This window comes from Ambystoma mexicanum, chromosome 9 (genome assembly GCF_040938575.1).
Source record: "Ambystoma mexicanum isolate Mex_15411 chromosome 9, UKY_AmexF1_1, whole genome shotgun sequence".
Lineage (NCBI taxonomy): Eukaryota > Metazoa > Chordata > Amphibia > Caudata > Ambystomatidae > Ambystoma > Ambystoma mexicanum.
The window spans coordinates 183,885,974-183,903,093 of record NC_090931.1 but is presented as its reverse complement, the minus strand read 5'-3'; the positions used below and the strand labels follow the sequence as shown (position 1 = coordinate 183,903,093).

The window sequence follows — 17,120 nt, the reverse complement described above, 5'->3', positions numbered from 1 at the left end:
GCAGTAGGGGATTCAAACTCTCTGAGGATACTGAATTTGTTTTTTTGTATTGGATTTAGCTTTTGTGATGCAGTCGTCGTACGAGTCGATTTTAGCTTGGAGGATTGCTGTTTTGTAGGTGGATGAGGCTGTTAGGAAATTATCTTTGTTAGGTGTTGACGGTATGTTTTTCCACAACGTTTCCGCCGCTCGTTTGTTCTTGAGCAAGGTTCTGAGGTGCAGGGTAAACCAAGTATTCATGTGCGAGTGAGTTTTGGCTTTTTGGATTTTTAATAGTGCTTTCTTGTTGGTGTTGAGAATGATGATGATGTACAGGTTAACTAAGGAGGTTGGGTCATAATTTAAGGTGTTGGGATTAATGATAGGTTGAAATAGCTGGAGTAATTTTGTGCTGTTATATTACGTGTGTTTCTGGAGAGTTTAGGAGGCGCTATGGGCCTGTCGATGTTGGATTGATTGCTATCCTTTAAGGTGAAGAGAATAATATGATGTTCGGAAAGGTGCCTGGCTGGTTGGAGAGAATGTTGGTCTCGCAATTGATATCGTGATCCACTCTAGTAGTCTGCCTTTGTCATGGGTAGGTTGGGAGATACGTTGTGTAATGTGTCCCGCAAATGATTCATGGGCTTGAACTTTACTTTGCTGTGTTACCTAAATGGTTGGATCGAATAGAGGCCAAGCTTTTGAGAAGAATCCTGGAAATTCCTAATTGTGTCCCTATCTCAGCTATTAGATTTGAGTTGGGGTTAACTTCTTTAAGAGCTCGAGTAAAATGGAACTGCCTGCAATTGTACTTAAAACTGCTGTTTAGGTAAAGCTATGTTCTTGAACCTCAGTGGGTCCAGAGTACATTTTTTGTCTGATCTTCGTACATTTGGTAACCTAATCCTGGAAGAGCTGAATGTGGACACTGAGTTCATTATTGGTAACCTTGCTAAGGTCAATAATCGTTTGTACGACTTGCACTGGTTTGAGACTGTTGAAAAATTCTATAGCTACCCATCCATGAGCCATCTCGGGCATGAATACAAAAAGGGAGGGACAGTTCCTCTGTATTTAATTTTATCCCCTTACGTTTTTCATAGAGCAATAGTTTTACTTTTTCGATGGAACCTCCTTCCTACTCATGAGATGCTAGAAAGGCGTGGGAAAATTGAAATGGATGAACACCTATGTAAAAATCATAAGAATATAGAAAAAACAAAACCTTTAATTCTAGTCTGCCCGGCTCCAAATGTCCAGCGAATGAGTTATCTAGGAAAGTTGTTCCTTTCAACAAATTGGATAAATACTGATTCCTTGTGGCAGAGATGCTTAAACTCATCAAATGTGGCCGTCATGTTAGCATTTGCATGTTTTTTTAAAATCGATTTCTTTATTATTCAAAATGTGTTTTTTAAACTGATTCCTCTATAATTTATAATTAGTTCAAGGATCCTTCTTTTTTTTATTTTTCATGTATTATTGTTATTGTTTTTGTTGTATTTCTGCCTGTTTTTTTTTTAGTTTTATGAATTTAGATTAATTTTATGATGTTGAAAAGGTTTTTTTAAACTATATACAATAAAAACAATTAAAAAATTAATTATACCTCCTCCTACCTCATGCCCAAGGTAGACCACTTTACTCGGACCAATTTGTCATTACTAGCCTTGATGGTCAGATGGGCCTGTTGCAGAGCCTGCAAAACATATCCTGGGTGGTGAAGATGCTCTTCCCAAGGCTGAACACTGCAATGTCATCCAAGTATGCGATGTAGAAGTCCTCTAACTCTTTCAGAACTTGATTCACCATCCTTTGGAATGTAGCCGGTGCATTCCTAAGTCCAAAAGGCATAACCTTAAACTGGTATAAGCCCCGTGGGGTGGAGAATGTAGTTTTCTCCTTGGCATGGTTTGTCAGAGCTATTTGGATCTGATGCAATTCTTAGATCAAAGTCTTGTCCAAAGTTAGAGAGTCTTCGAAAAGTCACTGGTAGGGTCACAAGCTGTTAAGCCTGTGAGAAGAGAGTTGGAATCAACTTGTAAAAGGTAAGCCAATGCAATTCCCAAGTGAGAAAAGCACGGCAACAGGCGGTGAGGTAAGTACCCCAAGCCTAAACAGTACCTCTGGTTAGAAGAAGAGTGGTCCAGCTGGAGTCTGTCTTGCTACAGCGGTGCAGACCCTTGTTCCTGAGCCTCAGTCATGGGGACAAGAGGGAGGACGTCTGGAGGCCTCCTGCAGCGGTACTTGGGAGGTCGTCGGCAGCTACGGGCTATTTTCGGTTCAGCGGCACTTCGAGGTTTCAGCGCTTAGCAAACAGCACTGATGCGGTTCACGGATACTGGTTGGAGTTCCTTCACTCCTTCAGTCCTGCACTCTGGTGAGGGAGTTCCTGCTTCTGGAGTGTCCTGAGTAGACTCCTGAAGCTTCTATCTGTATTTGTTACCGTTTCAGTCGTTTCACTCGACTACAGACACTCATTCCCTGGCATTGGGTTTCCGAAGCAACGGGGAGGCACAGCAAGTCGGGGATGGTGGTCCAGTGGTTTTCGTCTCGGGGGTTAGTTGGTCCCACTAACGTTAATGTTAAAGGACATTTGTACCGCGCACTATCACCACCGGAGTGGTCCCCTGGCGCTCTGGCCGCTCTGACAGAGAAGGGGAGGTTGAGTTAGTGGGAGGTAGCAGGAAAAGTGCAAGAGAGCAGTGATGTGCTGTTGGCGGCCTCAGCCCGGTGGGTCCATTGGCTTGGCCTGGGGTGTTTGCGGCTGGTAGTCGTCTTGTACTGTTGTGCAAGACTGTGTTTTTGTTTTGTTGTTGCAATGTAGTGAAGTTTGTGCGGTTTGTTGTGCTGTAGGTTTTGGTTGTTTGGTTTGGAGTTTGAGAGGTGTATGCAGAAAGGGAAATTGTTAGTAGGGTTGGTTAGTTTGCGTCTCTATCCTGAATTGGAGCGCTCGGCTTGCGTAGTCTCCCCTGTTGCGGCTCTGTCCTGATCTGGGTCTGACTGGCATGCAGGTTCCATACTCCTCTAGCCCCCGCCTCTAATATGCTCTCTGATAGTTCCCCTTATCCTCCATTTAGACTCTAGTGGGCTTGCCAATGACAAACCTCTCAGGTAGTGGGGGAGATTGCCAGTGTCTCGGTAATTCCACACCAATGTGGTACCTGGCGGTAATTAAATTAAGGGTGGGCGAAGGTGTTGGTGGGGTTGTCTGTGTTAGTTGACTCAGTCTCTGTGCGTGCCGCGTGTGTTCCTGTCTATCCAATGTCACCCGTCCAGCTACCGTGGGCTTTGCTCTCCCCGGTCAGGGGTGTCCATGTCTTTTCGGTTTAGTTGTCCTTTTTACCAGTTTAGTTTTCCAGGTTTAGTCTGTGGTGTTGTAGAGCCAGGTTTTTTGCGATTTCCTGAATTTTAGGTGATCTTCAGTGTTTATTTCCTTTGGGATGCTGTTCCAGGTTTTTGCGGCTAAGTGGTAGAAGGAGGTGCCTCCAAGTTTTTTCTTGAGGTATGGTTTGAGTTGCAGGCGGATTTCGTTGCTCGATCGGAGGGGTCTTGTTGGTTTGTAGACTGTTATTTTCTTTTGTAGGAATTCTGCTCCTTGTCCGCCGATTGCCCTGTGCGTTATGCACATTGTTTTGAAGGTGATGCAATGTTTTACTGGGAGCCAGTGTAGTGTTTTTAGGGCTGGAGTGATGTGGTCTCTTCTGGATAGTTTGAGGAGTAGTCTTGCTGCTGCATTTTGGATCCGTTGCAGTTTCTTCAGGAGGTATTCTGGTATTCCGAGGTAGAGGCTGTTTGCATAGTCAATTTTTGACATGGTTAGGGCGACGATAGTGAGTGTTTTGTGCGTAAAGGAGAGGAAAGGTAGAATTCTTCTTGCCCTGTGGAGGAGAAAAAAGCATTTCTTCGCTGTTGCATTTATTTGTGGTTCCAGGGTTAGGGTGGTGTCCATTAGGACTCCCAGATTTTTTACTACCTTCGATGGTGTCGGTGTGTTTCCCATTTCCATAGGCCATGGGATGGTGGTTTCGTTCTCTTGGTCTTTGGATACGATCATGATTTCTGTCTTTCCTGGGTTGTTTTTCAGGTTGTTGGCATCCATCCAGTTGAAGACTTCTTTTAGACAGTTGATTAGGGTTGAATGGTCGGCATCGGTGTCTTTGATTTTGTAGATGATCTGAGTGTCGTCTGCCTGCGTAGTTGTAACATGTAATGTTGTATTTTTTGAAGATTCTGATGACCGGAGTCTGATAGATGTTGAAATATAGTGGAGATAGTGAGGATCCTTGTGGCACTCCACAGTCGTTAACTCGTGGAGTGGATTTGAAAGGTTTGATCCATACGGTTTCTGTTCTGTCTGCTAGGAATGATTTGGTCCAGCGTAGTGCTGTGTCTGTTGTGCCTATGTATTATAGTCTTTTGGTCAGGGTTTCGTGGCTAACTGTGTCAAAGGCTGCGGAGAGGTCGAGCAGAATATGGACTGAGGTAGTGTTTGAGTCTGCGTTAGTTTTGAGGTCGTCCCAGATGGATAGTAGTGCTGTTTCCGTTCCTCTCGCTGGTCTGAAACCGATTTGAGCTTGGTCCTGTAGATGGTGTTTTTCTACGTGTTCTTGGGTTAGTTTATATATGTAGGTTTCTAGAAGTTTTGCAGGGTAGGGGATGTTCGAGATCGGCCTGTAGTTGGAAAGGTCGTCTACGTCCCCACTTGTGTTTTTCAAGAGTGGCTTGATGTATGCTGATTTGAAGATCTTCGATACAGTCCCTGTTGATAGTGATAGATTTAGAAGGTTTCTGTAGTGTTCTGCTGGCGATCCTTGCGCGAGGATTGATTTGTAGATCTCTGGGGGACAGGGGTCCACGGGTCCATGGGTCCATGGGTGATCCCGCTTTCTTGCTTCGTTTTACCAGCATTGCGAATGCCTCTGCTGATATTTCAGGAAAGCTTTGGAGTTTGTGCTGTGGTTCTGTGTTAGGTTCGTTGGGTTGTATGTTGTGGTTGGTTGGTCGCTTTTGTATGGTTTGTCGGATGTCATTGATTTTTTTTTTTTTTAGTGGTCCGCCATGTCGTTGCATAGTTTTTCTGAGGGGGTTGGGGTGTTATTGCAGCCTGGTGGGTTTCTCATTTCTTCAATGATGCTAAATATTTCTTTTTGTGTGTTGGTGGCATTGTTGATTCTGTCATTGTAATGTCTTCTTTTTGCCTTTTGAATTTCTTTCTTGTATGCGCAGATTTGTTTCTGGTACAGTGTTTATTCCCTGGGTTGTATTCTTTCCTCCATTCCAATTCCATCTTTGTTTTCCTTTTTCATGGCGTTTAATAGTGGGGTGAACCATTTTGCCATTGCTCTTTTCTTTGTTGGGGTGAACGGTTTTTCTGGGGCGATCTTGTCTTTTGTATCTGCAATTCATTTGTGCAGTATCTCTGCTTTCCCTTCTAGGTCAGCTAGCTCCAGTTCTGTGGTTGAGGGTTTCGTTAATTCCAGTTGTTCGAATAGGTTGCTTTCTATGACGTGTTTCCAGTTTCTTTTGGTGGTGGTTGTGAGTTTCGGATGTTGGATGTTGGATGTAGGCTTGGGTAGGCAGAGTGATCACGAATGGGATGATGAGAGGATCGCTCCACAGTATTTGTAATGGAGGTGCCGTGGGGATGAGTTTTTCTTTGGCGAAAATTGCGTCTAGGGTGTGTCCTGTTGAGTGCGTTGCTCCTTTGACTAGTTGTCGTAGTTTCATGGTGTTGTTCTATTAATGAGTTTTGGGAGTTGGCGTGGCTGTCTTCAAACCAGATGTTGAAGTCCCCCAGGATGATTAGGTGTTTGTGGTTGATGGCTAAGTTGGTGATGGCTTCTATGAAGTTATCGACGAATGTTGCATCATATGTCGGCGGTTTGTATACCAGGATGAATGTGATGTTGGTTTTTGGGCTCGCTGTTAGGTGTGTTACCATGGTTTCGCAGTTGAGGATGTTGAGTGGTTCGTCAGTTTTTATTTTCAGGTGTTCTTTGAATGCTATAGCGATGCCTCCTCTCTTTTGTTTCTGTTTATTTGTAGGCATTTGAAGTCGGTCGGAAGGCAGCTTTGGAGTGTGATTTTGTAGTTGTCGTCCAGCCTTGTTTTTGTGATGAACAGGATGTCAGTGCCGTTGTCGTCGAGTAGGTCAAAGATCTCTGTTGAGTGTTTTGACATGGATCTTGCGTTTATTAGATTGCAGTGAAGTTTGGAGGTGTTGTTTGGTTTGGGCTTTGTTGAGATCGTCTTCTGCTCGGTGTTGAGGTTTCCTTCCTGGTCGGTCACTTGTTGGGCTGTGGGATTCGGGGTGTCAGCGTCTTCGAAGAGTTCTTCTAGGTTTTGTCTTGGGTTTTTTGTGTTTTCATCTGGTTCGTCTTCCGGGAGTTGTGGTTGTTGATCATCGGAAGTTCCTCTTGCTTTGGTGATGTAGGGGGTTATTGCGTCGGTCGTCTGTTGTTCATCCTTCTACTTGCTTGTGTTAGGTTGTTTCTTCTGATGTTGCTGCTTCTAATGTTGGGTTGGCTTGCCGTGGTGGCCAGTTGTCTGCGAGATATGGAGTTAGGTAGAGGGATTTTTCTCTTCTCTCAGAGTTACTTCGGTTTGTGTTCCTGTCTGCGGAGGTCCATTCTATGGTTGTTGTTCTAAGTTGCTGTTCTGGAGTGTTTGTTCTTTCATCGCTTCGTCTTTTCCTTGGGATGGGTCGTTTGCGTGGCATTGTTAGATTGAAAGTTGTGTAGTCTTTGCTTGGTGACGTCTAGTTGGTCCGGCTTTGGTTTTGTTGTCTTGTGGTGTAGTGGCAGGTGAGGGGGTGTCCGCTACTAGTTTGGGCTCCGTCTGTCGGTGGTGTTCCGGCTGGAGTTGGCGACTCGTGCAGTCGCTGTCTTGGGGGAAGAGGAGTGGTAAGGTTTATTAAGTTCGGTGTTATTGGTGGCTCTCTTTACTGTCCATCTCCCTGAGCGCGGTTCACTGTGGTGAGCAGGCTGTGTGGGTTGGCAAGGGTATCTGCTGGTTGGAGGGTGGCTTGGACGAGCGCAGCTTGGACTTTCCCCTTGTGAAGTCGTTCCGTCTGAAGCTTCTCTGTTGAGGGTAAATAGGAGTTCAGCACAGCGGCAGGGTTTCACCTGGCAATTCAAAGGTTCAGGAGGTTGCAGCAAGCTTTGTTACGGTTTCTTAGTCAGGTGTTTCTCCCAGTGGTCGACTCTGCCTGTAGTCCCAAAACACTCGCCTTTTAAGCTGTTTTTTTTTTATTCATGCACAGCCTAAGCTGTCAATCATGGATAGCCAGCCAGCCAATCAGGACTAGTTGCATTGAGGCATTCCTAGAGACAGGGGAGTTTTGGGACCCTCCCTCACATCCTGTCCTTCCAGACACACCAGAGCTAGGGACGGGCTTCAGCGCTGAAGCCTGCCAAAGGCAAAACAAACAATAGGCTCAAATCTGTCTCAACACACAGAGTAAAACCCATGAAAGACCTCACAAACAGAAAATGGCAAAAAAAGAAGACAGTGGCCATTTGACAAAATAGTCACACATGGGTGCTGTACTGCAGCTGAGTGTTCAGCCTGCAGTAGGAAAGCACAATGGTCGGAAAAGGTAAAACACTGCCACCAGCCATTTAAAGTAGCGAGGGTAACATAAAAATGGGACCTTACAAAGTCTGATAAGGGGCTACTAGGTAACCCCCCAGCACCCCATATAAGATGGTGTGTGCTGGATCTACTAAGCGAAAAGGTCAATAAAGTCAATTTCACTTTACTATTCTTGGGAACCGTAGTTCACACAAGAAAAGGTATTTAAACCTTCTGAGAAATTTGAAGGAATGTCTCGGACACTGCACTGAGGGTGCTGTGTGTCACCATACAAAAAGCAGATGCCTATGGAGTTTGTCAGACTCCAAAAACAGTGAAAACACAAAATCCAAATCAGGTAAAAACCCATGAGTGAGAAAAAGGTCTCAATCACTCCAGTGTTAACAATAAAAGGTTCCAAGTCCAGCAAAAGAGCTGGAGGTCTCTAAAGTTGAAGGGATATAGCACAGAAATGAGAATTCTCCCTAAAATGGAGAAAAACAAAAAAAATACATGGGCCTTTTGCCAGAGGTAATACTTAAGACTTGGCATCACACACGCTTCGAGGTGTCTCAAAAAAAATAATTAATCCTGAAATGGCTCCTGATACGTACAAGCAGAATCTGCTCCTCCCTCAAGTAGCCTTTTCACAGAGTTCTTTTTTTCAAGTGTATTTTCCTTGAGTTTGCTGTGCTTTGTTAGTAAGATGTGGTCCTTGATTTGTTTTCACCAAGGATTATTTTCTGGACTTGATGATGTTAGTGAGTTGGGCACCCGTCCAAACCCCATACGGCCAACCTCTTGTTAGCTTCTTGCTATTTTCTTTTATCCATTTGCTACTTATCCCAAACTATGTTACCCTAAGCCTTCACTCTTAAACCCTTAAAGGAAAATGTTACTCCAGAAAACGCATTCAATGACTCTGCTATTGAGAAAAAGTACAATTTAAGTATTGAGTGATGCCCTTCATACACGTATATGTAAAACACGTGTGTTCTAAGATGTACCCAGTCACTAGCACTCTGTTCCAGTGTTACATATATAGAATTCAGTCAATGCTTTGATATCCGCCACCCCATTAACCAAAATGCTTTATTAACGGGCACCTCCTTTGCTGGTAATAGTAATGGCTGCTGTTAAGAAAATGCCAGATACGTTTCTGAGCCAGATAAGAGTAAACAGGCATTGAAGCTTGGTTATCTGTCCATTTTGCTTTGCTATCCAGCTTGGACAATCGACATTCAGTTAACCAGAATTTTTTATTCTCTGGTACCTTTGGGTTTCCATTGGTGCAAGATAATCAAACTTTCCCTGAACTTCTAGATGTATTTGGTTGCTTTTGCTTTGAAACTGTAGCGTGCCAAACTTGTTTGCTTTAAAATGCAGGGTTTAGTTGCTTGTTGTCACATTAGGTGAGTCAACATAACAGATTTTCTAGTAAATGTTTTCTCAAAGTGATTACGAAAGTGAATTATTCACAGGGTTTCATTTTGCTGCAATATGTCATTGGGATGAGGCAGAGTCCAAGCTTGCTGAGCAGAGCTTCTGTAGTGCTGTTCTTTTTATGGAGTTGGTTGTGAGCTTCAGGTCATTGAGAAGCATCATCACTTCACACTCTTGTTGATGCCAATGTAAAAAATCAATGACATTGTGTTGCTTATTTCTTTCTCCTTTGCAGGAGGACTGCGAGGTGGAAAATGTGTGGGGAATGGGTGGATTGAGCATCCTAACATCTGTGCCTATAACTCCCAGGGTGGTCTGCTTCCTGTGTGCCAGCAGTGGAAATGTGGAGGTAAGATTTCTTAGCATCATGTTCACAAACACATTTCAGATACGGGTGGCTTATTTAACAATCACTTATAGGAAGACATTTTTCACTAGCATATGGAACCATTTTTGCTGCAAGAAAATCATTTGTAAAGGAAAATGTGATGCAAGATTTTCATTGCTTATTTATAAGTTCACATAGTGCTTATGCCTTAGCCTGGTGTGCTGTACTTCTCCTTAGGCTTGGCTCTGCCACAGAATTATGTAAACTACCTCTTCGACTTCAGAACTAGTTTTGAGAATCAAAGTCAAATACTGACCTCTTTTTTTTCTCCAAGCTTTAGTTGCTCTTTTCAAAATATGCGAAGTCTGATAACTGACAGCTCCATTCCTTCCCTTAACCTCTTCACAGTGCAATCCAAATGCACCCTTGTAAACACGTCAACGAGGTTCTCTGGAGCATTTCTCACATTCTGATTTTAAAGGTGCATCCACATCTAAAGAATTACAAGTTACCAAATGCATTGGAAAATATTGATTGCCTTAATTTTGAAAGAGGGGGACATTTTTCTTACCGAAGATTTTGATAATTGTTGAATTTCCATATTCTTTCATACAGTGCATGCATACTTACCAGTTATATCCAAGCAAGGTAGATGTTTAAGCCTAAAGGTCACAATTAACTTATTTAAAATAAACAAACTCATTGTATTGCACACAGAAACAGAAGAGGATTTTAAAAAATACTCTAAAAAGTAATTGTTTTTTATGTTATGCTATATTATTTGGATTTGTACCGCACTCTGCTGCCATTTGCATGGTCTCTAGATGCTCTGGAGGATCTGGAAGAGAGTGGGTGCATTTGGTTACTTGGGAGGAGAGGCATAGCACGAATTCAGTGCTTTGTGTTGAGGTTGCAGATTTCAAGTACCCTGACCTAGGTGAAAAGTCATAGGAGACATTGAAGGCTTTGTGTCCAGGGGGCACCTCCTGCTTATAGTGGGGTGTATGTTGGCCAGGGGCTGAGTGTGTTTGTTGTAGTTAGAGGTGTACGTTTGTGATGTGTAAAACGAAGGGAGAGTTTTGTTTTAAAGCTGTGTATATGTGTTTTCATAGACTTCTTTTTTAAAGTCTGCATTTTGTTTGTACACTTTTAGTCGAATTCAACCAATAACATATACACATAGATGATTGTGTATGTGGGTGTAGGCGAGTGGAATGTGGGGGTATGAAGGGGTGGTGGTGTAGACTAGATTATATGGTATGAACCCCACCCATTAATAAAACAAAACCTGGTTGAATTTGAGTCGACCAAAAGTGCACAAACAAAATGTAGTCTTTTGAATAGAAGGCTGTGAAAACACGTAGAACCGTGTGAGAGTTGCTGGTTTGAGTTTCTGTGTGGTGACTGAGGTGGAGAGAAATTGACGGTCGGTCAAAAGGTAGAGGAGCGAATCTTCTACTGAGCCATAACGTAAATGGATGGAGTAAAAGCCTTGCATAAGGCTTTTACGCCATGGATTCACATCACTGCTCATTTCCGTCCATTTTCATGGTGGAGAAAAGATACAGAACGCAACTTGTGTTGCCGCCGCCTCCCTTCCTCTCCACCATATGAATGCTCCAGAATTTGTGCCGGCATGCATTTTCATGCCGGCGCAAATATTGGGGATCCCTATGGGGTCCCCTGACTTTATGCGCCAACAAAAAATAGGCAGACCCTGCAGGGATCCATTGTAAATGCCACCTACCTTGCATACATGGCAGGCAACGTTTACTTCATTTACATGTCGGAGTACAAAAGTGCACAACAAACGTACACGCTTGCTCGCCACTTTTTGCCCTGCACTTATGCACTCTGCCATGGAAATGATTAAAAATCAATGGGGGGGACCGCCTACGTGTATGTCTACATGGAACGGGTTCCCACCGGCGAATTACGGGAAACTAAATAATGAGCCCAAAAGAGTGCTCTTGGGGTTTCTGTGGTTCTTCCAAATTATTGGTTTAGCTGTCTGTTGTGTTATGGTGAGAGGAGTTTTGTTTTAGTGGTTGATACATAAAGATGTCCTGTGTTGAGGCTTAGATATTCCGGGATACAGGAAAGGCATTCTCTTATGGGATTCTTGATGCCTTGATGTGATGTCTTTGAGTCGTTATAGGTTCCTCAGTGTCATTTGTTGTGTTCTAGGCAGGCGGTCATGAGCCAGTATATTGTTCCCTTATACCAGTGCAAGAAAGTGTAACTATTGAGGAGTGTTGTTTTCTCTGCTGGATGGGTGTAGGTTAAACTTTGTTAAACATTCTCTATTAGTGAGGATGAACAGTATTCTCATGATTTTAGAGTTCTTACCAAAACAGCCAAGTTTCCATCTGTTGTGAAATTTTAGCAAGTTGTGTTTCTTACTCAGTTCAGAAGACATTGCATTCCACACTAAAAATAAAATGCTCACATGAGACTTCTGGCTGTTGAAAGTTACCTTAAGCTCAGGAAACGAAAGCATTACTCATATTTGAACACTTGATTAGTTGGGATGACATCACTGCTTTAATGAGAGATTTTGAATGTATGGTTAATCACAAAAGAAAACATTTAGTAACAGGCGCAACACCTTTGCCATGCAGGCAGGAACTGCTGTGATGATTAGCACTAAGGGATATCTGTCAAGGCCATGACTTTTCAATATTAGATATAAGATGGACTCTGTGGTTTTTTCTTTCTTCCGTCCAAGGTTGCTTATAAAGGAGACAAATTGAGAAAGTTCATTTGTCAAATATTTCTGATGATCTTCTTCAGTGCGCAGCCTTAGAGCATCTCCCATTGAATTCTCAGAAAATTCCATGTGTGTTTTGTATGGTAGATTCCTTCAGTGGTTGTCCATAACAGCTTTACTAAGTGAATCTATTTTCTCTTCTGGTCTTTACAGATACACCCAAGGACATAAATACTGTCTTCTGTCAGGGTCTTTTCCATCATCTCTTGTTTGGAATACCCCTGAAAACTACTGACACCTGTCAACTGTTCTAGTTTACTTGCTCACTCTGCTGTCTCTTGATTGTAGAGGGTAGCACATGAAAACTCTTCAACTGCCTTTATTGGTTTGTGTGTTGCCCCCAAAATGAATAAGGGAAGGTTCAACTTCACACAAGTAAATATTTTAGTGTACACCATGCTGTGATCCTGTTTTGAGATATGCAGGTCAGCAGATTAAGCCTTCTCAAATGTGTTCATCCTAATCAAACATGGCTTTTACTCATGCTTGATTCTAGTAATGCTTTGGCTGTCCTTATCCTCCTAGTATTTGTTGCTTGACTATTTAGGAACAGAGCAGGATGGACAAGTGGGTAAGTACAAGCTCTTCAGCAGGATTTTCTGTTTTGCTACATATCTCCCATTGTAATGGGGCATCACCAAATAGTTAATGAGATGTCATTTTTTGAAGTCCCTTATTTTTTTACCCAAGCGCCTATAGTTTGGGTCCTAATGACTTCAATGTCTCACAAATCTGTGCAGACGCAGGGTCATATTTGTACCCCAGTGGCTCATGCTTGATCTGCCATTTGTTAATTTGGTGCCAATAGCCATGGCTTTTTCAAAGTCTTTCAACATTCAGACTATATCTTTCTTACGGTTGCATTTCGGCAGCGTGCCCACAGACTGTCTTCTTTGAGGTAATCTTTGTGTTTTCTTTCAGATTCCTTCCAGAACCTTTGGTGTCATGGAGAAAACTCCCCACAAGTTTTGTAGCATTTGCTCACAGAAGATGACGATTTCTGACCAGCTTCAGGATGCATGCACAGTTAAATGGCTTTGATGCTTGTAATGCTTTTAACACCAAATCTCTCAGGTATAGGCACGCTATCTGCATGGCCGAAATGGTTAGCAGAGCAAAGGGGACATTGCATTTTTTTCCCACAGATGAACATCTTAAATCCAACATAGCCATTAGAGTTCCCAATGTGGCCACGTAGGCAGGATTCCACATATTAAATCTAAGGAATGATTGGACTTTGAAATGCAAGCTGGGAATCTTTTGTCCATAAGAAGTTGAAACGACACCTGCCAGTCTCAGAAAGTGACGAATCTACTGCCAAAAGTGTTTACTAACAAAAACAGTCACCCTGAAGCAAAACTATTCCTCTGCCAGTGGTTGTTTCAGCTGCTAGAGGCAACTCTTACTGCACCAATTCCTGCTTCTAGACAATACAGGATAATATGTCCAATATACCCAAACAGAAGGAATTTTCAACATCTTGATCTACGACAGCACTGAACAGTATCTGATACTGAGCACCCACTTGACGCCGGCTTGACAAAAGTATTAGCCTGTCTTCTTTTATGTCGGAGGAGGCAATACCTATAAAGTAGTTTGTTGTGGTACATTCTGCTACTTCTTTGGGGTCTATAGGTACCCTCATTTGGGTAGATGTTGCTCTATACTGTTGCCACTCTGGTTAAATTGAGAGTCTGACCACATGCTTCGATGCAAAAAGATTTAGAGGATTACTGACAATCTTGGGGTGGACCTTCACTTATATGTTGTGTTAAATTTCCTCAACTATTGTTTGGAACCCTCCAAAGAAATGTTCTAGACTGGAAGAGAATTGTGATGCCTCCCCTACTGGCCCTGTCTTTGAGGGATCATGGAACATCTGTAATTGTGATCGGGACCATTGTCAGGTCCTGATACTTTCATCTCTTTTTTTTGGCCCATGCATCGCCAGTTGTGAACATCAGAAGACTTGTATAACTGAGATAGTGTTAGATTATGAAATTTGGACATCCTGTTGCGGAGTGAAAATAACTTTTTGAAACATCTGCTATCGATATCTGAGAGTGCACCAAATGTGCATCTTAAGATGAAATTGGGGCTTACAGGGATCAGCTATATTTCCATCATAGACCAATTTTTACATTGGATGAGTTTGGTCTTTAGTAAAGTTAGGTGTGTATGGGGGGGGCCTCCATTGTGGCCTTGGATATGTTATGTGAAGCTAATGTTAGCTGCCCATGGCATTCATCACTTCGGTAAATACCCTGTAGATCTTGGACCCCAATCTGTCAAAATGGTAAAAGCTGCCTATTCTACTTGCCTTCTGAAAGATTTGATGTAAAAATGCTCAGATGGTTCCCTTTCTAGTGCCTACTTAGAAGTGAAGTTATCTTTGTGGCAAAACCTTACTTGTACGTGATTGTGCCATTCTTTAACAAACAGATATACCTCAAGTTCTGGCTGCACGACTTCGCTTTGCCAGCTAAATGTTGCACTGGCGAGTGGGGAATGTCAACAAATGTGCCTTCTGTGTGGACAAGAAGGAAGATACAATTCCCATCCTGTCTGTGTGCACTCGCTGTTTTTCCTTCAGAAAATAATGGCTTTCACCTATCCTAAGGTAACTTTATACTAGGTCTTTCAAAGAGGTGCATATGTATGTAAATGAACAGGAGGATATGTAGTGTTTGCAGTACCAAGTTAAAACAGCTGAGCCTGATCAACGAGAAAGGAGGTCATCAAGTTGTGACTGAAGCACTGCATAGGGCTATTCACCATATTCTAAGTTCTCATATCAATCTAGTCGTACAACCAAAAACAGATGTGCCTGGGGAAGCTTTGCACTTTAATTATAGATGAGTGGCATTGAGTGATTATCTTCTTTATGAATTATTAACTCTTGTAGAGTCTTTATCTGTAATTGTGTGAACAGGGAGTTGGATTATTTTATTGCAATGTTTCTATGAATGTATTGTTGTTTTTATTCCATCGAGGACAAACCATACGATGAGTATCATCTGGGTTAAGCCTCTTTTATTTCGAGCAATCCCATTCATATTTGCATTAGCAGCAAGGTTTCTGGTATCTATATTTATGAAGGGCAATTTTTGTGAATTGTTTCATTGTATTGTATTATGCATTATTTTGTAGGCAGTTTCCCAAAATAAACCGATTTTGTTAATAACTGCAACTACCTCTAAATCAATGCCTGAGAAAACGTTTCTATAGTGGCCAAATGCCTCAGTTGCATCAAGTAGGGATGAATATTAACTAGCTATTTACACATGTCCTGCAACTTGTCCAATATCACCAGCACGCAAAGCTACTCTCTTAATTATCATGACATCTAACACTTCTTAAATCAGCCTCCAAACAATACTCTGCAATCTTCGATTTTCATCTCTGCATAGCAGTCATACATAAACATAACAGTGAATACAATTCGAAACACTTCCCTCACTGACACCTCTAGACAGCCATCCAAGTCAGTGTCATGTAAGGGCTTGATTGGGTTGTTTTTTATCCACCATTACTGTGTTTGCACAAAAACAACATTCTTTCCCTTTGTCTAGTGCAAAATATAGCTGCAAATCTGTTATAAGAGGACCACCCATGTCCCCATTTGGTCTCGCATACAATACAAGGTCCCTGTTTGCCTTATTTGTGGCAATCCACAAACAGGTTGTGCTGCATGGCTAATAAGCTGGCTGTACTAGGCAATTGGCAGCCACACCTCTAGGTTTACTATGCCAAAACTCAAAATAACCTAATATGCTGGCCTCTTCCTCTGAAAAGCACTGCCAAGTCTGTATGTGTGAATGTGTGCATTTCGAAAACAAGCAAAATACTCTTATATTGAATGTCACTTTAATGCAACCACATCTCCACCAATTATATAATATGAACTTCTTACATCATCCTTTCTGACATTGTTCTTTCCTGTATATAAATAAATAAAATTAATACAATAAATGAAGCCACAACCCTCCCATCCTGAATTCCCACTCAGCTTTCCTACCTGATATCAATGCCTAACCAAACGTTTCTCCCTCTAAAGTACTTTGTACAGTGTATTCCACAGTAGTACATAAAAACTAAGTAAACTAACAAATGAGTACATCAGCTACTTCTACCCAGAGTTCAAGGGTTTCTGAAAAAGTATATGGGACACTATGTAGGTCTCCTACTTGATGTCCTTTTCCCCCTTTAAACATGTGGGGGGCTGGCATACTGTAATTCTGAAGTGCTTTGGATGTAGCTGATCAGACTACTTAGAACTTGGCGAAGGGTATACTCTACAAAAAGACATGCCATTTTTCAAAACCGCCCAAGATATCACTGGGGAAACATCAGGTTGTCTCCTTAAGTCAGAAAATAGTATGTTTCTGAAAGAATGGCAAAAATACACCTAGGACCGAAAAGCTATATAGCCCTAGTGGTAAGGTTTTAGGGTAGTGTGAGATATCCTGTTGAGAGTCACAGCAAACAGAGGTGGACATTATTGGTACAGGGTTGAAATTGAAAGCTGGTATAATGCAAAAAATGGAAAAGAAGCTTGCTGCAAGAACGTGTGTGCAGGGACAAAACTAGATCATCTTCAGGATGTACTTGGAGGACTTTGGCTAACTAAAATGAAAAGTAAAACAGTTTTGGAAATTAATGGGCCCTGAAGCCTTATGTGATGGCTGATAATACATGTACCATCAAGACTATCAACAAGAAAAAGGTTCCAGAGCTTTTTTCCTGTTGTTGAGATTACTCTAACACTAATACGAGAAGGTATGATACTTAGGTCTTGACAGAAATGGTTACTGTGCCATCTGTGCATTTTACTGGATTGGCACACTGGGAATTCCAACACTTCAAACACATGATTTTACTAAACATGTATGGGCAGATTAAATTATGGTTTTCAGACACATTTGAGAAAAAGCGTGGGAAGGCAGGCACCAGATAACTAAGGTAACTTATTATGACACTGCTAGTAGCTCAAGGGCATGCTTCACATAACACAAACAGCAA

At 42.2% G+C, this 17,120-nt stretch overlaps 1 protein-coding gene across 5 annotated transcripts in view; it reads left to right on the top strand.

The window, feature by feature from the left end:
• KMT2A (lysine methyltransferase 2A) overlaps window positions 1-17,120 on the top strand; it is a 2,049,111-nt gene that overhangs the window by 682,395 nt on the left and 1,349,596 nt on the right. For all 5 annotated transcript variants that reach the window (XM_069614436.1, XM_069614434.1, XM_069614435.1 and 2 more), the window contains exon 10: window positions 9,236-9,349. In XM_069614436.1, coding sequence (XP_069470537.1) covers window positions 9,236-9,349 — 114 coding nt within the window. The remainder of the gene's footprint in view (window positions 1-9,235; window positions 9,350-17,120) is intronic.